General features: G+C 43.2%; 3 protein-coding genes across 5 annotated transcripts in view; 2 read left to right on the top strand and 1 right to left on the bottom strand.

Moving 5' to 3' along the window:
* Window positions 1-6,270, top strand: part of shcbp1 (SHC SH2-domain binding protein 1) — a gene marked incomplete in the record, with an annotated part of 12,425 nt that extends 6,155 nt beyond the window's left edge. Inside the window, 4 exon segments of one of the 2 annotated variants that reach the window (XM_034130540.1) lie at window positions 197-315; window positions 4,600-4,686; window positions 5,294-5,432; window positions 5,835-6,270. In XM_034130540.1, coding sequence (XP_033986431.1) covers window positions 197-315; window positions 4,600-4,686; window positions 5,294-5,432; window positions 5,835-6,127 — 638 coding nt within the window. 2 annotated transcript variants of the gene reach the window in all.
* Window positions 6,271-7,884: 1,614 nt separating this feature from the next.
* On the bottom strand, window positions 7,885-17,765 carry spg21 (SPG21 abhydrolase domain containing, maspardin). Of its 2 annotated transcripts, none has more exons than XM_034130537.1 (9): window positions 17,466-17,765; window positions 17,202-17,264; window positions 15,033-15,194; window positions 14,188-14,268; window positions 13,411-13,556; window positions 13,225-13,333; window positions 9,967-10,074; window positions 9,736-9,897; window positions 7,885-8,564 (listed from the first exon to the last, which is right to left on the bottom strand). In XM_034130537.1, exons 2-9 carry the CDS (start codon window positions 17,262-17,264, stop codon window positions 8,415-8,417), a joined length of 981 nt encoding a protein of 326 aa, XP_033986428.1. In that variant the 5' UTR covers window positions 17,466-17,765; the 3' UTR covers window positions 7,885-8,414. The 2 variants fall into 2 exon arrangements, with proteins under 2 accessions (XP_033986428.1, XP_033986429.1); XM_034130538.1 differs by having other exon boundaries at window positions 9,736-9,876; window positions 17,466-17,759.
* A 944-nt stretch (window positions 17,766-18,709) lies between these two features.
* pdcd7 (programmed cell death 7) lies at window positions 18,710-23,997 on the top strand. Its single transcript, XM_034130536.1, has 5 exons — window positions 18,710-19,818; window positions 21,041-21,179; window positions 21,410-21,640; window positions 21,740-21,827; window positions 23,777-23,997. Exons 1-5 carry the CDS (start codon window positions 18,805-18,807, stop codon window positions 23,901-23,903), a joined length of 1,599 nt encoding a protein of 532 aa, XP_033986427.1. The 5' UTR covers window positions 18,710-18,804; the 3' UTR covers window positions 23,904-23,997.
* The last annotated feature ends 88 nt before the right edge of the window (window positions 23,998-24,085 follow it).

The following is a 24,085-nucleotide window of genomic DNA, read 5'->3' as shown; positions in this document are numbered from 1 at the left end:
CGATCCCCCCCCCCCCCCCCCCCCCCCTCTAATTTGACTACAGTCAGCAACAAGGTTTTTCAGATAGAGCTGTCTGTCCCTTCTGAGTCACCCCACAATAACTATTCTCATCATAACCATGATTATAATTATTCCCATGTCTCCTTGCACTCATGTTGCTGTGAGGCTGCCTGCTGACTCTCCTATTGTGTGTCAGGTGTGCGTCAGGGCACAGTTCACATGGAGAACTGTGTGCTGCAGTGTGAGACCACCGGAGTGATCGTGCGGAACTCTGCCCGCCTCACCATGAACATGTGTGACCTCTACGGCTCCAAGGTCAGTACCAGTTTGTGCACCAATAAATGCCCAAACACATTGTTTATGAATCCTCCTAAGATATTCCATGCTTGCAAGAATGGCGTCCTCCTAGTGAGTGAGCATGTGACTAACATACAACTTTTTAACCTGTTACGCACCGCCCCCCCGGTACCGGGCGGATAAACGCGTCATTTGCAGGAAACAACGTCTAAGGAATCTTAATATTTAATAAACTAGGAATGTTTTATATCCATGTAACGGGAAGAAACTCAGCTAACTGATCTTTTAAAAAAAAAAAAAAATCCAAAAAAACCCACAATGCTAACACTCAGCCTCTGAATGATCCACGAGCGAAAAAATGTAACCTAAAACAGCACCTAAACTCACTCATAACTCCCTTATTACTTATCCTAGATGCACAGCCAACCCATCGATTAGCATCGCCTGGAGACACAGAATCTGTGTAAAAAACCTCAACACTCAGTGATAAACATTTGCGACGCTATAAACGAAAACGTACATCAGAACATGTGGAGCTAGGTAGCTAGAAACGCTAACATGGCTTACCTTGGTCAAAACTGGTCTTCAATGGCATTAAAACGATAAAAAAACGATGCTGCAGTTAATCCATAGGTTCATCCAATGTGTCTGTGTCCTCTTTGAAATGATTTCTGATAATCCATAAGCAATAAAACTGCTTTTCCGTTTCCAAATGTCAGAGCGAGAGATCGGTCCACTCTGGTGCAAAATTACATGCGCGCAGCCCCCACCTCTTCTCTTCACAACGTGTGTGTGTGTGTGTGTGGGGGGCCTCCCCCCTTCAATTCTATTGGCTCTAACGGTCAGAAAGAGGTGTCAACCATCAAAATCGAGCAAGGGGGGCCCAGAGATATGAAAAAAAACAATTTTCACCCAAATCACCTCAGAGGTGGGGTGGTTTTGGCTAAACCTCTCTAAAAAGGTCAAATGTCACTTTGGATTCCTAAAGCTTTTAGTCTACTAACCCACCATCCAAGGGTAGTTTTCACTATCTGTAAAAAAGAATTTTTGGACGGACACTATAATTTACAGTTTTTTACTATGTAAAATCTGAATTTTCTTTAAAATAAAAAACATCTATATTGATTCTGACACTTCTACATCCAACTCACAGATGTGTATGTATGTATGTATGTATGTATGTATGTATGTGTGTGTATGTATGTATATGTATGTATATGTATGTATGTATATATATATATATATATATATATGTATGTGTATATATATATATATATGTATGTGTATATATACAGGGGTGCACATAACTGGTACGCAGGTACGCATGCGCGGCAACAATCTGAAATGCGTAACGTCACAACGCGCCTTTGCGTACCTGATAGGTCATCAAAACAAAACACATATTTCTTCTATACGTGTTTCTTGTCAACACTCAGTGGAGTAAATTATTAGACATGTCCAAAAAAAACAAAGACATTAAGCAGCCACTTTGCCGTTTCGCTCCCTGCTAAAATCTTCAGACTTTCTATGACTGATTGAACTGGGTGCTGGCCGTGCCGCGCAGGACATAACCGACGGACCTGTGAAGCTTCACAGGAGGCAGAGGCTTAGATCACTGGACGACAGAGTTGGTCGCCGTGTGCACAGACGGAGCTGCTGTTAACGTCGGTGTGTACAACAGAATTGTACCAAAACTACGTCAACTGGCTGCGGTGGGAGACTCCCCTGTGCACATTCTGTGCCCCGCGCACACACTGGAGAACTGCGCAAAATCAGCTGATCACAACGTTCACGCTCTGTGGTCAAGCTGCTGCAGTTTTATTTACAACAAAGTGGAGTATAAAACACACAGCTGCAAACTTACTCAGGCTGTTAATGGAAGAGTTTGAAATCAGACAGAGGTGGAAGAAGTGTTACTCAAGTAAAATTAGAAAAGTATTATCATCAAAATCTAGTTAAAGTAGCGACAGTAAAAGTAGTCATTTTGCAGATTGGTCCATTTCATAATAATGTATATGATATGTTTTATAATTATTGATCATTAAAGTGTTTAAAAATTAGTTTGAATGGCTTTGTATAGGCTACTGCAGGGTAGCTTGTGAATTTACTCCAGGTGGAACTAAAGTCTGATTTAACACTTGATTATATTTTCACATCATTCATCCACATCTGTGAAGTAACTAAAGGTATTAAATAAATGTAGTGGAAGAAAAGTACATGATTTACCTCTGAACTGTAGTGGAGTAGAAGTACAAAGTAGCATAAAATAGAAATACTCAAGTAAACTACAAGTATCTTAAATTGTACCTAAGTACAGTACTTGAATAAGTGTACTTTGTTACTTCCCACCTCTGAAATCAGATATGACTTCAAGTCATGTGATAATTTCTTAGTATTTGATCCTTCAACTTGGCCTCAGGAAATGCAAGGACTTCACAGTTTTGGCAACAAGTTTTGGAGAAAGCAATTGGAGGCTTACAAAGAGACAGGGAGGTGCATCATCATCTTCATCATCTAGCATGCAAGAAGTGTAAATAGAGGACAGTGAAGGAGACACTGAGGAGGACAGTGAGGAAGACTGCACTTATTAACACCACGCTTCATGTGGGGTGAGTACCAAACGCTGTCTCCTGGTACTCATCTGAGTAACTCACTCAAAAAGTTATGTGCACACCTGTATATATATATATATATATATATATATATATATATATATATATATATATATATATATATATATATATATATATATATATATATATATATATATATGTATATATATATATATATATATATATATGTATATGTATATATATATATAGCGGTCATTATGTGCAGTGACTTGGTCATTATGGGGAAACCGTTTCATGCTGTTCAAGATCCTGAACAGCATTATATATATATATACACACACATGTATATACACACACACACATGTATAATGACCGCGTCGCTGCACATTATCCCTCTTATTACATGGCCACATTCTCAACAAATTAACGATATGACTCCCAATATTAATTGAAATGCTTTTATAGATTTAGAAAATGTTTTTATTGATTTAAAAAATAGTAGGCTATTATTTACTTAAAATGACATGCATCCGCTAAGAAAAATAGTCCGTTGTTACTGTTTGAACTACGTAGCAACGGTAGGAACTGCTTCAATAGCGTTTTTGCAGACCTTTTTGATTACAGATTTGAAAACATCGTTGCTTGCTTTAAAAATAGCACAATTCATTATGTTAAACCTTGGGAAGTATAAGATAAGATAAGACTTTATTTATCCCGAAGGAAATTGTTGTGCCAGAGTAACAAAATACAATAAACACAGCAGCACAACAGCAAAACTGTACACTAAAAGTGCAGCAAAAAGAGCAATTAAACATCTACAGACAACATGAAACATAGAAACATAGAAACATAGATGGTCACACAATCAATGCAATTATTAGCAGTATTTAGTAGTTAGTCGTGCAAAAAATAAAACATAGTGGCAGTTACGTAATTGCACGTTATCATAGCATTATTAATAATACTAATAATAATATTGCACATAGTTATATAGCAGCGAGTGTATTGTACTGATGGTAATTATATTGATATGTATATTGCACATAGTGTTGGTGTGGAAGTTCTCAGATCAGGTATCTAGATATCCTGATCTGAGAACTGGAATATCCCTGCCCTAATGCCAAAGTAACTGGCAACTGAATATGTTTTGCTGTTTGATGTCTATGTCTGGACCGTTGCGTAAAAAGGAGGGTTTCTGCCCCGTTACTTCTCCGCTGTTTTCTTGTCCCTCTTTTCGGCCTAACGGTATACAGTTAAATCGACCTGACTTCTTTGTGCAGATGTGAGTATCCTTAACAACGGTCAATAAGTCCTTGACAGCGGTCTGTCTGTTCTGGATTAACAACGTGTCACGTGTTCTGAATTGATCAATCAGAATCGACTATTCGATTCTTGAACTAAGCCATGTAATAAATGACTATTAATTATACTTTTTTATCAAACGTCTCCATGCTTGAACAATGAGGTGTGGGCTCATCAGAGGTTAAGTTGGTATATTTACAGTTTATCAAAGGATAACACTGATCACCTCATGTTCCAGTATAACAAAATACATAATGTATAAATATAAATGTGCTTGTAACACACACTTTCAAACGCACCAATGGTCTTTCTCTACTAGGAATGATTCATTAGTACTTGAAGTGATAATGTACAGATCAGCAGATATGGTGTTGTCAGTTTACAGGAAGTGTTTATGTTAATATGACTTCCTGTGTGTTCTCTGCAGGGGGCTGGTGTGGAGATTTACCCCGGCAGTGTGTGCAGTCTGGTGGGTAACGGCATCCATCACTGTAAAGACGGGATCCTCATCAAGGTGACAAGCACTGTCCTGACATCCCCTCTTTAAGAGCCTTTATCCTCCTGATCAGTGTTTCCGCCAGACCAGGGCTGAGAGGGCGTCCACCCGAGAGTGGGGGGGTGTGACGTGACTTGAATTTTGAATTGAGCCGTCCCTTATAGATACCATCTCTTTACGTATTAGTGATGGGAATTCCGGCTCTTTTTAGTGAGCTGGATCATTTGGCTCGGCTCACTAAGAAGAGCCGGCTCTTTCGGCTCCTAAACGGCTCTTCATGTTACCACAGTTTACCACGGAGCCTCAGTTTCGCCGCTGCTAGGCTCCGGTGCTCGCAGTTCACGCGCGTGCTTCACTAGCACCCCCTGTCAAGGCTTGCCGGCAGTACACTTTCCGTCACAGGAACACGCTTTGCTGGTGGTGAAAAGAATCCCACCAGACTCCTTTGCCCCTCCAACAGAGGGATGTCCTTGTCCTTTTTCCTTTTCGTAATTTCAAGCGATAAAAACTCGATCTTCTCTCAAATTATTATTTTTTTTTTCAAATGACGCCAAGACGCCCCCCTGGCGGAAACGCTGCTCCTGATGTTTGAACACATGTGACAATGTGTGTTTGGTGTGTGCAGGACTTTGCTGATGAGCTCGATGTGATGCCGTCCATCACCATGGAGAACAATGTGATCCACAACAACGAGGGCTACGGGGTGATTCTAGTGAAGGCCAACAGCGGAGAACAGCAGGGAGTCCCTGCAGACCGAAGTGAAGGTCTGTGGAGCTCTCCGTCATTTACATGTTCTATGTATATTATTTCAACATATAGAGATACTTTTGGAACATGGACGTAGCTGCCTCCTCCCTGTCCTATCCAGAGAGGGGGGGTAAACAGGTTGTGGGTTACAGTAGGATCATCACCTAATTAAAGACATTATTGGACTCAGAATATTCTCTCTGGGCATCAATACCAACTCCTGGGGTGAGTTTTGTGAATCTAATATGGAGAATCCTACAGGAGTCAGAACAAATGAAGTTAAATCAATGATAATGAAAGTGTATAGACTATATGTTTTGGGGTCAGTAGAACTTTAACAGACGAACATGTGAAGGCAGGTTGTTTGTAAGAAGCTCTCTGCAGCGCAGCTTCAATATCGACACTTTTTTCCCCAGAAGAACCCGCTGGCCATACAGACTCTCAGCCGGGGGGGTCTGCTGCTCTCCTCTCCTCCAGCTCTTCAGCACAGAGCGAGTCCACTGAGGCTCGGCCCGACTCGGAGAGCAGCGGCACCGACGCAGCCTCCAGCTCCGGCAGGAAGTGGCACTTCAGCCGGCAGCTGAGCAGGAGCAAGGAGCCGTCGTGCAGCCGGGCCGTGCAGGACCTGATGCAGCACCAGATCTTCGTCTCCATCCAGGGGAACCAGTTCAGGCGCAACGGCATGGGCGACTTCGGAACTTTCTTCTACTGACGGACAGCTTTGTTTTTAAGATGATTTTTTTATTTTGTCATGAATTAAATACTGCTGATTCGCACTGCCAACGGAGGTGTTCTGCAGAGATGGAGATCATGCTCCTGTGATCCTTCGGAGTTATTAAAAGCTCTCTGACTTTGGCCTGTTTGTAAATTGATCCCCATGTTTGCACAAATGCTTTTATCTTATTTATTCCTCGGACTAATGACGCCTAATATTTTTAACATTTTTAATGGAAGTTCACTTGTCACTTTGAATGCAGTTGTGTTGGTTTCACTTCAGATCTGATAAATGTTGTTACCTTGAGGTGGTGGCTTGGTGAAGGCAGTGCACAGTTTGAGTTCACAAAGGTTCCTTGTTTTCTTTTGTACACACGTGAGATTTCCACACAGTGCCTCCGTCTTTTTTTTAAACTTTGATGTATTTTATGGTTGTGCGAAGTCCAAAGGATTACAAGCTGTGGTATTAAAAAATCATGTTTTAAAAGAGGCTCTTTATTTGTCTTGTTTTGCCATATTGAGCTTTTTTTAAACAGGATGGACAAGTTTAATGACCATGACGGGTTCTCTGGGAGAACTTAAAGGAGCGGTGTCATGCTTTTCCGGTTATTACCCGTCCCCTTCTGTGTTATGAAGGTTTTTATGCATGTAAACGGTGTGCAGAGTCAAAACCCTCAAAGTACACCCTGTAGCGAGTAAAACTCTAACACAGAAAATACCTCCCCAAAACGCCTCGTTGGAGATACGTCACTGCCCATTTGATTCTTCCATTTCGTTCCGGGTACGGCATGATGTCAAGCCGTACCCGGAACGAAATGGACCAATCCCGAAGAGCCGTTACGTTACGTCCACGGAGCCGTTACGTTAAGCCCCCGCTGATTGGTCCAAATTGACCAATCCACGGACTTCCTCACACACACATCTGTGTGCAGGGAGCAGGCAGCTCAGCTGATTTCTCCTCCCTGGCTGCAGGCTGATAACAGACAGTTGGGATCGCGGCGAAATTCTCTCTGCAGACCCATTCTCACAGCGTTTATCAACCTTTTTCTTACTCAATATCAAGCCACACTTATTGTTTTTACTTCGGCTGTGACTTTGTGTGTGCTCAGGATGAGTTTGGCTGTGTTTCGCTATGTATCCTAAACAAGGAAACAACACCTCCACGGAGCTCAGCGCGATTCACAACGTCCCGACCAATCAGAGCACACTGTGCTCACAGGGAGGGTGGGGGCTGGAGCTATTGGAGCTACAACGAGCCGTTGTATATGTATATATATATACATATGTGTGTATATATGTACATATATATACATATATACACACATATATGTATATATGTGTGTATATATGTGTATATACATATATGTGTGTATATATGTGTATATACATATATGTATATACGTACATATATGTATATACGTATATACATATATATGTATATACGTATATACGTATATACATATATATACGTATATACATATATACATATATATGTGTTGAGCACATTGTGTTGTGTGTGGATGGTTCTTCGTCACATGACATGATCATATTTTATTACATAAAGGTAAACTAAACAGTCAGAATGAAGTGTGTGCAGGGCTGAGGAGACGCTGGACAGATTGCTACACTGGAGGGAAGTTTACAGCACATTCTGAAATTCTTCAACGAATGACAACCAAATTAACATCCACTTGTTAGAAAGTCACCAAAAGGAGAGAACATGTTTGATGGTGTGTAGAGAATGTGTACATGATCTCTTATAAAATGCACAGCACATAATTTCATTTATTTTTCAAGTGTTCAGGAGCAGAGAAAGAGTGTAACATGTCTGTAGTTCAGATTTGAATAAACATTGTGCATCTTTCTGAAGCCTCACATTTCAAAATCATCCAGTGACCTTCACGTTTCAGTGGCTGAAGCTTTGGCAGTTGAACACACTCCTGCTGCTCACACCGTGGAAAGTCAGTCCATCAGCACGCTGTCCATCTCTGCTCACAGGGGACCAGTTCACCGCTGGCTGGTGCCCAGTATTTATTTTACACATAGACATTAACAGTTCAGGCAGGAACAGTTCAGGCAGTTTATGAGTGCAACAATTATCATTTTCATTCCACGTAAGGCAAAGTGTTGTAGGTTTTTAAAGCAAAGCGGCAGAGTATCATTTATATACAATTCATTATCAAAATATTGCTGCATCTGTTGAATAAAAATATTCTCAGTTGACTCGCTCCATAGAAAAGTGGAGAACGTCCTATGAAAGGATGGAGAGGGAACATCCTTTCCTCTCATTGGTCAGCTTGCAGGCAGGAATCCTCTGATTGGTCGTCGTCCTCATGCTGAGAAAGCTGGCTCTCCTGCACCTGCAGCTCCTCTGCGCTCACCATAGACGGACTGATGGCGGCGTACCTCGTCCCGTGAAACTGACGCAAGTGGATCTGTGCAAACAAACAAGCAGCGTCATACAAAATAAACTAAAGACAAATCAATCAAAACCAAACGGCACAGCAGACAACCACTGTGTCTGCAGGTATGTGTGTGTGTGGATGTAAATGTTGGTTGTAACCCTATGACTCCTATGATTGGATCACCACCATCCGATCATGCGACCAAAAACATCAGTCAGTCCACCTGAGGACTGTACACCACCAGTTCCACCATTTCTTAGATTATTACTAGATTCTGATAGGTCAATTTGGACTTTCAGCAGTCTGCTATTTATCTATAGCAGACCATTGCTAAGGACGCTGGATCTGGAGGACAGAGAAACCAAGAGAAGACAGACAGGAAGTAACACTGAAGGGAACAGCAGAAGGAGACAGACAGGAGATAAACACTAAAGGGAACAGCAGAAGGAGACAGACAGGAGGTAACACTAAAGGGAACAGCAGAAGGAGACAGACAGGAGGTAACACTAAAGGGAACAGCAGAAGGAGACAGACAGGAGATAAACACTAAAGGGAACAGCAGAAGGAGACAGACAGGAGATAAACACTAAAGGGAACAGCAGAAGGAGACAGACAGGAGGTAACACTAAAGGGAACAGCAGAAGGAGACAGACAGGAGGTAACACTAAAGGGAACAGCAGAAGGAGACAGACAGGAGGTAACACTAAAGGGAACAGCAGAAGGAGACAGACAGGAAGTAACACTGAAGGGAACAGCAGAAGAAGACAGATAGGAAGTAACACTGAAGGGAACAGCAGAAGGAGACAGATAGGAAGTAAACACTAATAGTAGCACGGTATGGGCTCGGCAGTGTTTAAAGACTGGTTAATGGAAAAGAAACTGAACAGACCTGGACAGTTAGAGAAAACCTTGATCAGTGCTGCCGTCATTTTAAGTCACGTTGCTGTCGCCGCAGTTTAACCGTTGATGCACAATGGACTATTTTGTCTTAGAGGAAGCAATATGATCATGTTTAAATCAATGAGTTGTGTGAAATTACTGATTTATTTAGTAAGTAGCTGTGTAGTAAGCAGGCTAATGTGCAGCGAGCTGGTCATTATAGTGTAAAGAACCCTGCAGTGGATGACAGAGCAGTGGATGGCACAGCAGTGGATGGCAGAGCAGTGGCTGACGGAGCAGTGGATGACAGAGCAGAGCGTACCTGTATGTAGAGGTTGACCTCGGCGCTCCTGCACAGGTAGGGGAAGTTCCCTCCTGTTTTCAGGTGAGCTCTCCTCGCATTAGGGTACAGTTTATACATCTCCTCCTTGGCCTCCAGTGACAGAGCGCTCTGATCAAACACCTCGACATTCAGAGAGACACGCTTTTAGGTTATTGCAGTAGAAATATGCACGAATGGACAATGTAAGAGTGAGACACGTTCAAAACTTACATCTATGATGGTCACAGCGACCTCTTTTATTTTGTGCGGCTCCACATAAGAGTTCTGACAGTTGAGTGTTAGCCGCGATGCTAACTCACTTTGGTTCAGACTCTCCAACTAGAAAAACACACAGAGACGTTACACACTTCACAGGGACACAATGGTCGCCGTGCACACTGATGTCACGTGGCGAGGATTAACCAATCACAGCCGGCAGATATCTTTCCTTTATTCCCTGAATATAAATAATTTGAACCTTTCAGTGCAGGGCTATCCTTACCCAGAGCTAAACATCTGCTCAGTTTTTCACCAAAACATTTTATGAGTGCAGCTATTAAAATGTCACATGATCTTTAAACAGGTTTCAAGTAATGTAGAGATGAGACAAAGCCCTTTCTAGGGAAAACACAGCTGTACTATGGGCAATATTTTAATACACACACAAAAATGCCAGATCAGCTGGTCTGGTTAGCTGGTTATGGTTGCTCTGAGAAATGTGTTGCACGTGTATGTCCCCTCTCACAGTCTACACCAGGGATGGGCAACTGGCGGCACGCGGCCACCGCCCTCACTTTGTGTGGCACACGAGTCAATTTACAAAAATATATTGGTTTCACAGTTGTAAACAAACAAATAATTTGAACCAGACCCCCACTTGTAATTCATAATATTCACCGCTAGAAGGCCCTCCCCCCAAATTCAGGAGGCCTGCAGCCAAGTGTAGATTGTCTTCCTCTGGCGGGAAAAGAAACACGAGTGCCCAAAAAAGAAAACTGGACCAAGAAAACCGTGTCTTTCAACCAAAATGGCAAACGGATGATCTGTTTACAGGATTCAAAGGCAAACCTATGTGTTTGGTGTGTCTTGAAACTAAATCGGCAATGAAGGACTACAATTTAAGTCGCCACTACAACAGCACCCACAAAGACAAATATGACAAGTACACAGGAGCTGCCAGAGCCGCCGTCGTCAATGACCTAAAAGGGAAAAATATGCCGGCAGCAGACCTTTTTTACTACACAGGAATCGTCTCTCACGGCATCTTATGCCGTTTCCTTTGAGCTTGCTAAAGCTAAGAAGCCCCTGTCTGACGGCGAAATAGAATAGAATAGAATTGGGAGGGATGAAACCCTCTTTAATGGTCACACATGCAGAAAACACAGTGACATGTCGCCTCTGCTTTTAACCCATCCTAGTACCAGGAGTCTAGTATTAGGAGCAGTGAGCAGCTATTGTACAGCGCCCGGGGAGCAATGGGAGTGAGGGGGGAAGGGGGGTGTCCGGTGCCTTGCTCAAGGGTACCACAGCAGGGCAGGAGGTGAACTGGGACCTCTCCAAGTAGCAGACCCACACTCCATATTTTAGGTCTGGTCGGGGACTTGAACCGGCGACCCTACAGCTCCCAGTCCAAGCCCCTACTGACTGAGACACTGCCGGACGGTGAAATGGTGAAGAGGTGTGCAGTCCAGATGGCTAAAGCATTCGGAGATGACAACATGGCTACTAAACGTTGAAACCGTCAATTTGTCCCGTCGGACAGTGACTCCAAGAATATTTGACATACAAAATCATGTCGAACAAAAGGTAAAACAAGTCATGCATGACTGTGCATACGTTTCCTTAGAGTTGGATGAGAGCACCGATATAACTGATGTGAGCCAGCTTCTCATCTACACACGGGCCATTAACAGTTCATTTGAAGTGCACGAGGAGTTATTGAAACTGGTTTCATTGCATGGCACTACCAAAGGACAAGATATTTTCGCCGCTGTTGTAAGTGCGCACGGAGGCTTTGACAAGCTCTCAGCTGTTGTCACCGATGGTGCGCCAGCAATGCAAGGAAAGCGCACTGGATTCGCCGGCCTCCTCCGCCAGAGTGGCGTTGACTGTCCAATACTGCACTGCATCATACATCAGGTACGTAACGTTATTGTTAGCTATTCTAATGGTTTTGAATGTGGGTATTCTTCGTTAAAAAAATAAAGCTAAATCCAATTTCATTTTGATATTGCAGGAGGCTCTGTGTGCCAAATCAATGAACTTCAGCCATGTCATGGATTTAGTTACCAAGACTACTAATCTCATTCGAGGAGGGAACCGGTCTCTCAATCATAGGAAGTTTATAGCCTTTTTGGATGAAGTGAACGCGGCGTACGGTGATTTACAGATGCACAGAGAGATAAGGTGGATGAGCCGTGGAGAGGTTTTTTGCGCTACGCGCAGAACTCCCCATGTTCTTGGAGGACACCATCCAATGTGATACAAGTGCGTACTGCGCAAAACTCAGGAATACAGCTTTTCTTCTCGACATGGCTTTCCTTGCGGACATTACCTCGCATCTTAATCACCTGAATATGCAGTTACACAAAATGAGCCAGGCCCTACTGGAGATATGCGCACATGAGCGCATTTGTTACTAAACTGACTCTGCTTAAAGACGGATTTGCAGCCGACCGTCCTAATCTGGCACACTCCCTCTCATGTGAAGAGATGCGTAAAACACTGCAGCAGCAGTTTAAGAAGCGCTTTCAAGATTTCCACGCCATGCAGCCACGCATCAAGTTATTCACTGACCCCCCCTCTGCTGCTATCAGAGAGCAGCCCCCTGAGCTGCAGCTTGAAATGTGCGAACAACAGTCAGACCCCTTTCTAGCAAAGCGCCAGGAGAGGGGTCATTTCCTTTCGGAGACTGCTACCCGAGTCCCGCTTCCACTCCTCAGGGGTTTTGCGCTCTCAATGGCCAGCATGTTTGGCAGCACTTACATCTGCGAGAGCAACTTCTCTACAATGAAGCACATCAAGTGAAGGGAGAGAAACAGACTGACAGATGGACACTGTTCCATCTCATGCAAATCAGATGTGCAAATGTTGATATTGACATTCAGTCTATTGTGCAGCAGCAGGAGAGGCCACACATATCTCATTAAGATGTACAGCTTACTGATCCAGCTGTGGGTGGAGGTCAGGAAAATGCATAATTGATGGTTTTATGTAATGGAATGTGAGGGAAGAGTAGAAACACAATACAAAGATGAATATTAGTTGTTAAACTCAGTGTTGGTGTTTGGTACAATAAATGTTTATTGCCTGTATATATTTAGTTCTCTTCATTAAATTAGCTAAAGTTGGCTATTTAAATGTTGTGGATATAGTATCCTGCCGATGGAAGTGCATGGTCACAAAGTGGTAGTGAGGAAAAAAATGTTTTGGCCCTCACTATCCTCAAAGTTGCCCATCCCTGGTCTACACACATACATGTCCTCTTACCCTGTCCACCATGAAGTCAATTGCATCTGCCATTTTGGGGTCCACAGGTCCTTTAGCAAAGTTCCCCAGAACAATCTTCTTCAACATGAACGCTGGCATCAACCAGAAACTGGAGGGACATGCAGACATTAATATGAATGAACTTAAACACGGAGAGGTAGGTGTGTGATGGAATCTTTAACGCACCTGTTTGCTGTCCACATCTGGTTAAAGATGGAGGTGTCACTGAATGAATTACACAGGATGAGAGAGTGCACTCTGGGAGACTTGTGTGTGCACTCTGCAAACTTCTGAGCCAAGAACCCCCCCAGGGACGCTCCGAACAGATGGACCTGCAGAGTCAGGGGACACACCATCATTAGATAAGAGGGGTGACTAACCTGCGTTATTTACAGTCCTATAGAGAGCTGCAAGAATGAGTCCTAAAACTCAGAAATGAGTCAGCATTTGACCTGCTTGACATTTTTAATGGTGAATGTCTAAAGCCTTTATGTTTCTTATTAACAGCGGTTGCTATCAAATGTCTAAATAAGACTACTAAAGGTCATCATACTGAACTTTAGCCTCCTTGTGAAGTCATGTGACCTTGCTGTAGTTCCTTTATAGCCTTACGTTAGCTTTTTACTTCAGAAATCATAAAGTGGTGTTAATATGTGGAGATTATCCTGCTGAACTAAACTTGTAAGAATCATAAACGTGTGTTTGACACAGAGACTTATGTACAGCAACTATCCAAAATCACATGGACAAATCCTGTTGCCAATGCTAAACGCTGGGTCAGCTTACAAAAAGAAGTCGTAACTCCAACACTCAATTTATTTTCTGTCCAGGTGTGGTTTGTATTGGCTTGTAAGCAGCGGGCAAACAAAGAACACCTCTGAGCAGTGTGGCCCCCCTACATTTTTATATATCATGGGTAAAGAAAATAATAATGCTCAGCTCTGAACGAAAACACAGACTTACTTTATCTAACTGCAGGTGATCGAGAAGCTTCCGGAAGCCGTCACAGAACTCCATGAGATCCCAGTACACAGGATACTGCAGCTGGAAGCACACACACAAAATATCAACACCAGACATTTACACACATCTATCCAGGACAATATGCTAACTAATAAGTCAAATAATCAATGCGTTTATAGAGTGGTGCAGTGATGATGTGTTTTTGTAGGCCAAACCGGAAAGTTAGCATCACTAGGGCTCCATCAACAAAAAGCAATGGGATTTTCAATTGGAGTTTGGAATGTTGCAGAAAATAAGAGCTTTGGCAAAAAGCTAACATTAGGCTTCTCAGAAACAAAATCACGGTTTTGGCTGTGCATCACCACCGCTAAGCTAAAGGCGGATTATGTTCACTGTAATGACGTTTAGTAGTCTCATTTAGACACTCAATTTCAGAGATTTGACAGTGGGGTACTATGACAAATGTTATGTTGAAGAACAACATGTAAAGATCTTTAAAGCTTGTGTTAACCACAGATATTTGTTCAGGCATCTAACCAAACACACCTTCAAAAAAACCTTCCTAAGACAAGGGAATCAGAAGTGAAATAATGCTGACTAATGTCCAGGTTTTACAACTCGTTGCTGCACCACTCTATCAACACAAAATGTATCAACTATTTTGATCTTCAGAATTTTTGGCATTTTTGCCCCATTAAGCTTTTAGAAACTTAAGATAGACAATCCTCATAAAATGTATGGACAAGACAACAATTCGGAGATGAATGGAGACTAATCCAGAAGGAAAATAAGCATACGTTTTATGAAGCTGTATAATTGGAAGATACGTTTTGAGTGGTGCTCACCGAGATGACCCTGTAGCCCCACCCTGTCAGAGCCAGCACCTGCTGGAAGAACACCTCAGCTGTCCCGCTGACGGGGGGCAGCAGGATGATGGGACACCTGATGCTCTTGGGGCCGGCGTCATACAGCGACCACACCTTACTGTCATCATCATCCACAATGATCTGGTGGTAATACAAACACAAGGTGAGGAAAATAGATACTAATTTATGAAAACTAAACAAACTCTTAGCTTTTATTCACACACAATTTTTAAACCAGGCCACAGGGAACACACTGATGGAATTATTAGGAAATGGATGAATTTGAATACCTCTCACACACAGTTCAGTTTAGACTCTGCTATTAACCAATCCTAGTATTAGGAATAGTGGGCAGCTACTGACTGGCTGACTACTTTACAGCACCAGAAGAGCAGTGTGGGGGACTGGTGTCTTGCTCAAGGGCCTACAGCAGGGCCCGGTAGGAGAACTGGAAACTCTCAAAGTACTAGTTCACTTTCAGTCCTTACTCCGTTCCAAAGCAAACTCCCTACAGACTATGCTATATCGCCTTATTTGACTTGAAGTATAAAATATGAGACCATAGACGAAACGGAAGAAGTTTTTAATAATACACATATAATAATCTATGGTAGAGGTGTGTTTACCTCATGGTTAAAAGTAAACCTTACAAAGACTCATTTTCACCCACTGGCCTTATGACTCGATTAACAATACTGAACATATTCAGACTGTACCTGACGCAAAACAATATAAAGAGGCTGCAACATGATCAACAAACATGATCAACAAAAGCAGGTATTTCATGTCCTGAAATACCTGCTTTTGTTTGTTTTGTGATATCTCAGATACTTTGACCTGATTGGGCTTTAAAGTAATCACAGAGAATAAACACTGTGAGAATATTGTGATGAAGCCATGATGCCAGAATAACCTGCACTGTGTCACAGTCAGCATGTGAGGATGACTGATGAACATGTGGGACAGAGACGTCTCTGGGTCCTCTGCAGTGTCAGTCTGTAACACTGAGCCATGTGTAGTGAGGAGGGGCTCAGTGGTAGCAAACTCACTCTGTTTATTCTTCAGTAAGGTCATTATGTGACAGTACTTTATTTTGTAATATGGGGTCATGTGAAAATCTGAATGTCAGGAATAAACAGGAAGAGCAGAGACGACCCAGACACAACAGAGTGTGATCCATGAGTTCAATAAAAAGAGTTTTCAACACTCTAAATGATCCCTCTCTCTCCCCTTAGGCAGGCGCTAAGAAGGAGGAAGTGAGGACAGAAAGTCTGTTTAGTCTTCTATAGGCAGAGCAGCTCCGTTTGGAGGATTTTTACTTTTGCACAGAAAGTCAGGTGGTATTCTTGGGATTAATTATTGGTATTTCTCAAGAATTTCCACCAAAACTTGCTCCCCTTTCCAAGGAAAGTACATAAAGGATCTTAGAGCCCAGCAATAGCAGGCTGAAGCCTATTCTATTTCTCATCAGAAATGTAGTCCCACCTTAAACTGTAGTTATTGTGCTGGGGTTCCAATTGGATCAACTTCTTATTCTTCCAATGTATGTTATATGAGATTATCCTGTTTCTAAATATATATATGGGCGGGTTCAGAACACACAAATACCTAAGAACTGATGACTGAGAAAAAGTAATTGTTCATAGTTGATATAAGTAATGATATGATGTGTTTATTATCTCACATTATTTTTCTTATTAAATGTTTATACCAGTAGCCGTGTTTTTAAAGAACCAACACTTTATAATGTTGTTAATCCTTCACAGCTCCGCAGGACAAATGCTATGGAGGTAAAATATTAAGTTGGTCCGGTTTAAGCTCTGTTTGGACTACTTACTGTCAGTCAGATGGTGCAACACTGAACTCAACTCTCCTGGGACCGACACACAGTGTAATCAGGCACACATGCAAATGTCATCTTTCTGCAGGTCAATGAGGACCAGCTCTGAGCAAACACATGTTTGATAAGTAGCTCAGCTTGTTATCACAGAGAGATCCCTGGTATAAACACATCATGCCTAGTTTCATTCGAAATGCATACTGTTTTATTTCTGTTTCTGTCCATATGTCTATGCATCATGTCACTGTGTGCCTGTCCTGTACTAAGCACTGGGCCAGTGGTTATGGACCACCATCACACATACTTACTCTTTTCAGGGGCACTGTGCTTCTGAACCAGTTATAGTCAGGGGACACTTTAATCTCCTCCATCTGAGGACACATTCAGAGACAAACAGTCAGGAATTATAAACAGCTAGCTTAAAACCACAACATCTATCCAACACCTGACTGTTATATTAGCTTAACAGCTAACTGTTAGTGTTAAGGATGAAGCACTCGTTACGGTGATAGTTCAATGACCAGATATAACGTTATTGCCTGTGTCTAAATAGGATTTTTGGATTAGGTTACCGTTTTCGTTGTGGTTGTTAGTCACCGTGTCCTAGGAATGTTATCCATATCTAGGTAGCATTTTTTCCGGCGCTCGAGTCGCTAGTCATATGACTCCGCTTTCATACACTTCCGCAAAGCCTCTGCCACCGCCTACCATGGGATGAAGCCGCCTACCGACAACACAAGTCGGCCTGTCAGTCCGCCACTCTGCCTGGCTGCCTGCCTGCCTGCTCATATGACTCCGCTTTCCCAGGCTAACGTTATCCAGAGACGTTTTAGAACATTCAGAACACAGAGGCGTTAGCCCGGTTAGCCCATCTGGCCACAGTGTTGACAGGAACTAGCCTTTTGTAGCAGACCCCACTCCGCAGGTCTTGTTCACGGTGTATGAAAGCCCATGTGAGGCTATAGGCCTATGTTGTTTGATTTAAAGGTATACAATTTCCCTTTGCACCATACAGACACCCTAACAAACTATTTTACAAAGGAAAGCTGATTAAAGCAGTTTAAAATGTAATTATTTATAAAAGGTGCAACTCATAACGTTTAGCCACTAGATGGCGCACTCCCCTTCCTCTTCCATTGCTTTTAGGTCAAAACCGTCAAAACCCAGCTGTTGCCAGTAAACAGCTGTTATAGAATCTTAGCTTTACAGCACATCTAGCCATAAACATTGTACACATTTTATTCTGTCTTAGTTTTCTGCCTCCTTGCCAGTATACAGCTGGTATATCATCTTAGCTTTAGGTTACTGGGAAAGGAAAAAAAGTGGCCACCTCAGGATTGATTCTCAGGCCCAAACTATTTCAACTGATTCCAATGAGAATCACAAACCGTCATAATAAGCACTTTTCGTAGAAAAAATCAACCGTTGTGTGATCAACGATAACAAATTAAACAGCAAGTAAAAAAGTTGGAGGGTCATGTTTAAGGTAGAAACGTAAATAGGTTTGTGTCTATGTTGTCTATCTACGTTTATGTGATTTAAATAGGCCCCACTGGACTTCTTGGAAAGCATGAATAATACTAAATTATCCTTTGGAAATAAAGTAAATTGAATGTATTCAAGTAATGGTTATCATAATGATGTACTGTAGTATATAGGCGTAGACCGTAGTAGTAGTAGTAGTAGAACATCAAAATTACATTTATTCTTCAGTCACTGTGAGTCGTTGGCACTTGGCAGTACTCACTTTAGCCAGAGTAGCGCTGTAATATAACAAAGATTTAAAGCTGCCGGAAACAGGAATAATAACCGACGACGTCACATAAACATGGCTCCTGTGAAGAGTTGAGATGAATGTGTAACTGTTTATTTCTGTAGATAACATACATTTAATGTACTATTGTTCACGGCATGGACAACATATATCACCACGCTTCATCAGAAACACCGCAGCCTCCTGCCTATAATGCCGGCTATCTGGAAGCACCGTATACCGCCAGCTTTAACATACCTCGGCCGTGTAGCGCGACTCATCAACAGACACAGCCGGACCACACTGCTCCACTGTGGCCACCGGGACCTGGGTATGATGGTAACCCGTACGGCTATAGGTGCGAATTCCCCCCGCCGTCTCCCGAAGGAGGAGTGGGTTTCGGGGGGCCTCGCATGCCCCTTCCTTATGGGTTCAACCCCTCCATCCCCCCGCCTCCTTTCGGCTGTCCACCCCCCGTACACTACCCCAACGCCCCGGTGAACACATACAACAGCAGGGAAGCCTCAAGCTTTCAACCATTCACCGGTACCCAGCAGTATGGAGCCTGTCCTCAGATTGCCCGGCACGACTCAGGTCAGAAACAGCAGCGGTTTGAGGGTTTCTCTGAGAGGGCAACTCGGTTTCCTACGCAGGGTAAGGACCATGACAGGACTTCGGGAGAAACAACACAGCCTGAGGATGAAGCAGCCCTCCAGAGAAGGCAGGACCAGCAGTGGCTCGGACGGTTCTTAAAAGGAAAAGAGAGAACGTCCAGGACCCAGCGGCACCCTTCACCCCGCAGCTGTGCCCCAGCTCCAGGGCTGAAGGAGGCTCTGTGTGCGGCCGCTCAGCTCGTCTCCCGGCTGGAACAGTCTTGCGAAACCCTGAGGAACAGTGTGGAGGAAGAGAGTGTTTGGACGGACTCGTATTTATTGGCTTTAAATGTGAAGAAAGAGCTACAGGACAGTCTCGAAGTCCTCAGTGACAGTGAGGGTTTAGCTAGCTGGAAATCTAAACTGTGCCGTGTTGCTAAGAGGAGGGCCCGGCGCCTGAGGGCCAGGAGCCGGCTCCAGGTGGAGGAGAGGGAGAGGGAGCAGCTCATCACTGAGAAGGAGGCGGCCATAGACAAATGGAGGATGCAGAAGATACACGAAGTGGAGGAGAAGAAGAAGGTACACATATTTGCCTGATGATTCAAAGCTGGATACAGTTTTTCTCCACTTTGGGGCAAAAGAAGTTTAAAGAAAACATGTCATCACCTTTTAAAGGTGTTATAATGTGTTAGCAGACACATCTGTCCAGCAAACTCAGAGCAACATTAGTATTCAGCAGAGTTTTACTTTTGTAAAAATAGAAGTACCAGAGAGTAGGAATACTCTGTTACAAGTAAAAGTCCTGAAAAGTAAAGTGAAGTAAAAGTAGTCATTGTGCAGATTGGTCCATTTCAGAATAATATATATGATATGTTTTATAATGATTGATCATGAAAGTGTTCTCAAAGCTGGTAAAGGTGCAGCTAGTTTGAATTACTTTGTATACTGCAGGGTAGCTTGTGAATTTACTCCAGGTGGAACTAAAGTCTGATTTAACACTTGATTATATTTCACATCATTCATCCACATCTGTAAAGTAACTAAAGGTATTACATAAATGTAGGGGAGTGAAAGTACACCATGTACCTCTGAACTGTAGTGGAGTAGGAGTACTAAGTGGCAAAATAATCAAGTAAATCTCAAAATTGTACTGAATTACAGTACTTGAGTAAATGTACTTAGTTACTTTACACCACTTATATGTCCTCAACTAGCGCTGATTACATGTCATTTAGCTGGTGCTTTTACCCAAAGCGCCTTTCACACACTTTTCAGTACTGTAGACATGCCTACTATTTGGTCTAGTGACAGCGGGGGCTGGAGATCAGCCGCTGACCCTCTGATTGGTAGACACATTCATCCCCTGCACCAGGGTCTCCATCCCCTGCACCAGGGTCTCCAATGATAGATGTTGACAGGGAGGTTTCTTTTCTGGCATGTTAACATTTTCAATTATTTTATTAATTTCTATTCATCTCAACAAGATCCTTAAAAAAACAGCACATCTAGCCATAAACATTGTAAACATTGTATTCTGTCTTAGTTTTCTGCCTCCTTTCAGGACCGTGGAGGGAATGGAAGTAGATTTTCGATGTTCAATAAAGCATTAAATGTCCTTAGGATTCAATGAAATAGTTTACGGGCCCTAATTATACAAAACATAAGAAATGGCTGTGCACAGATCACCTCATGCTGTGATTTTTCGTTCATTCAGACAAGATGACCTGTTAACCACAGTGTTTGGTCGCCAGCAGATCACAGGTAGGAAGGAATGGTCTGAGTTGACGTGTTTCTGTTGCAGGAGAGGGAGCTGAAGCTGGCTGCAGACTCTGTTCTCTGTGAGGTGAGGAAGAAGCAGGCAGACGTGAAGAGGATGCAGGACATTCTGAGATCTCTGGAGAAACTGCGCAAGCTAAGGAAAGAGGCAGCCTCGAGGAAAGGTGGGTTTCAGCCAGGCAGCTTAATCCCATACCAGGCTACCCAGTAGAAGATATGGAAGTGACCCCAGGTTTTGAAGTGGCACAAAGGTCCCTTTTAGAGTTGCTGTGTCAGTAAAATGCAGAACCACACACCCACAATTGACTGGGATAAAGAACGAAATGGACTGACTTCCTGTCATCAGACTGATCGCTATCGTTGCGTCTCTAATTTGTCGCTGTGTTTTTGGCAGGGGTCTCCACTGAGCGAGAATGCGACGAGGCGTTCAGCAGCAGGCTGGAGCAGCTGAGGTGTGTGATGAAGAGGAGGACGGGCATTTACTCCGCCGAGGAGAAAGCTCTGATGGTGATGCTGGAAGGAGAGCAGGAGGAGGAGAGGAGGAGGGAGCAGGAGAAGCAAGTGAAGAAGGAGAGGGAGAAGCAGCTGCAGAGGAAACGCAGAGTGGACGCCATGTTGTTCGGGGGTAACAGCTCCCTCCCACCACCTCAGCACTTTAGTCCATACTGTAACAGTACGGCTGACATGACATCATATTCTGATCCTTATGTCCCCTGTGTCTCAGAGGAGCTTCCTGCTGGTTGTGTCCTGCAGCCCTTCAGAGATTACTACACCCAGGCGGAGCACTCCCTGCACGCTCTTCTGCAAATCAGGTATCTTCATCTGCCCTTCAGTCTGTCATAAACAAAATGGTGGTAGCCGAAATGGACACATAAATAAATAAATGTTTATGATGAATTACAGATATTTGTATGAGAAACCGCTCTATTCTACCTATCTTTATATCTGTGATGCTCTCCTTGTACTTACACAGTAATAGAGATGCTCAACAACAATAAACATTCAGTTATGTGTACATACAAGTAGGGGAGAGAAAGTATCGCGTTACTTCTCAAATCACTTTCTACCCAGAGTGAAATGTGGCTGATGGTAATGCCACTGAGGTTCCACAGCTTCTGTCAATCTCTGCAGTGCTCTGCTGCTCCTGTTCCTCCAGCGATACACTGCTACTCCACAGCAGCTGCCGCTCCAGAGTGGTTACGACCTGAACTTGTTCATTTTCTTTGATATTTTGTTAACTTGCTAATTTTCTTTTATATTTTCTTCTATCAGTAATTAAGTAGCCCTTCAGATGAATGATACAAGATAAGTGACTGAAGTGATGTGATACGATCGGGGGTCTACAAGTGGTGTTTATAGAGTTATACACAGCTGTTGTTAATATATCCAGCTCTTACGTTGCAAATATATCAATTTTGATCAAATTACTTATGATTCAAATGTAGCGAGTCATTTTTTCTAACACAGCCAAACAGGATGAAAGTGCAACAAAACAATCCATATCATCAGTGATGCCAACATCCTCCTAGCAGCAGCCCTAAGATCCTTTGCTAGCGGAGGAAACACGGAGTATACATGCTCAAAGCGCCCAGTCCTCAGCACTGTGCTAACAGCTAACTAACTGATGGCAGCTACTGTTAGCGGTTGTTACTTAAGCAACAAGTATCTCTCAGGAAACTGTCTATCCAAGAGGCAGAGCAGCCGGAGGTCATCAGAGGGGAAACATTTAAAAAAAATCCAGTTTCACCAAAATAATTGTAGTGCCTTAGGCCCCGGCTCCACGAGAACAAATACGGCAAAACGCATCGGAGTAACGCAAATGCAACCGCAAAAAACCTTCCGCCCACACGCAATATACACCGGATTGTGTCAAGCTCCACGAGACGGCTCCGTTTACATCCAAACGCTGGAAAAGCTGCAGTACATATGCCGAGCCTGTACGTGGCGCTGTAACTTCCTCCACAAAAGCAGCAACTTCCTCCACAAAAGCAGCGAAGAAGAATGGTTGTCATGGCTGCACTTCTGTTTATTCTCCGCGGTGGGGGCCGAGGGAACCGGGCAGAGTTTTTCGCCAGTCAACGTGTGTTAAAGTTTAAATCTTCCGGACAAAATTATAAAAGTGCCGGTCAAAGGTCTTCTTTGTTATTTATTTAAAACAAATGAATAACGACGATATAATGATATATGAAAATAAAATACACAGAGCCTATCTCTTTTTCCTCTCTTCTCACAGCGTCAGTGTCTGTCTCATGCAGCAGCTGATCCAGTAATGATGACTCGACAGTAAAAATAAACATATTTATAACTAGTTTAGGTAGTTTGAGAGGTAATTAAAATAGCTATTGTTGTTAACGAAACACATCAGCAATGATGCGGGGTGTGGGGAGAGGCGGGGCTATGAAACGGATGACCGTATAGGCGACCCCACGGCCCCGTTGGACCCCCCAGAGCGCTCCGTTCCCAGATCTATCTACCTTTGGACCCGTTGTCGTTTGCGGGGTCTGTTTCTACGTTTCCCTTACGGCGTCGTCGAGCTTAGAGGGCTATACGCATGAGAAATATGCGGATTCAACCCGTTTTCGTCCTCGTGGAGCCTACGCCTTAAAGTCCTTTGGCAACTCGTATCAAATGACATGTCAAGTGGATTGACTGAAAGTGGATTGACAGACACTTTGTAGTCACGTAACAGTGTGAAGGCTCACATGCCCTGCTGTCATGTCATTGAAGTGACATTGATTTGTGGGGCTGTGTTTTCTTTCAGGAGGGAGTGGGATGTTTTTGTGATTCCAGCGGATCATCCCGATGGTTCTGCGGTCCCTCCCAGCTGGATCCTGCCTGACGGCCCGTGTGACGCAGCCTGGGCCTCGGCCCTGCAGAGCGCTGAGTGAACCCTGCAGCTGGAGCACTGCCAGGATCAGCCCGGCAGAACACATGTAAATAACATGTAAATGAGTACAGGTGTTAATAAAGGATTTTGAAGTGGTTTGTCTAAATCCTTCTGTTTACTTAAATAAGACAATGAGCTAAGGAACCAATTATATATTTTCCATGTAAAGTGCACACTGTATAA

Source organism: Trematomus bernacchii, unplaced genomic scaffold, assembly GCF_902827165.1.
Source record: "Trematomus bernacchii unplaced genomic scaffold, fTreBer1.1, whole genome shotgun sequence".
Classification (NCBI taxonomy): Eukaryota; Metazoa; Chordata; class Actinopteri; order Perciformes; family Nototheniidae; genus Trematomus; species Trematomus bernacchii.
The sequence above is the reverse complement of the archived record's forward strand: the minus strand, read 5'-3'. Positions and strand labels throughout refer to the sequence as shown.

Coding starts and splice junctions, on each gene's coding strand:
- pdcd7 (XM_034130536.1), top strand. CDS start 18,805: ATGGACAACATATATCACCACGCTTCATCAGAAACACCGCAGCCTCCT. Junction 21,180..21,409: donor AGAGGCAGCCTCGAGGAAAG/GTGGGTTTCAGC, acceptor TGTTTTTGGCAG/GGGTCTCCACTGAGCGAGAA. Junction 21,641..21,739: donor GGACGCCATGTTGTTCGGGG/GTAACAGCTCCC, acceptor CCTGTGTCTCAG/AGGAGCTTCCTGCTGGTTGT.
- spg21 (XM_034130537.1), bottom strand. CDS start 17,264: ATGGAGGAGATTAAAGTGTCCCCTGACTATAACTGGTTCAGAAGCACA. Junction 14,269..15,032: donor GGGGCTACAGGGTCATCTCG/GTGAGCACCACT, acceptor GTGTGCTTCCAG/CTGCAGTATCCTGTGTACTG. Junction 13,334..13,410: donor CAGATGTGGACAGCAAACAG/GTGCGTTAAAGA, acceptor ATGTCCCTCCAG/TTTCTGGTTGATGCCAGCGT.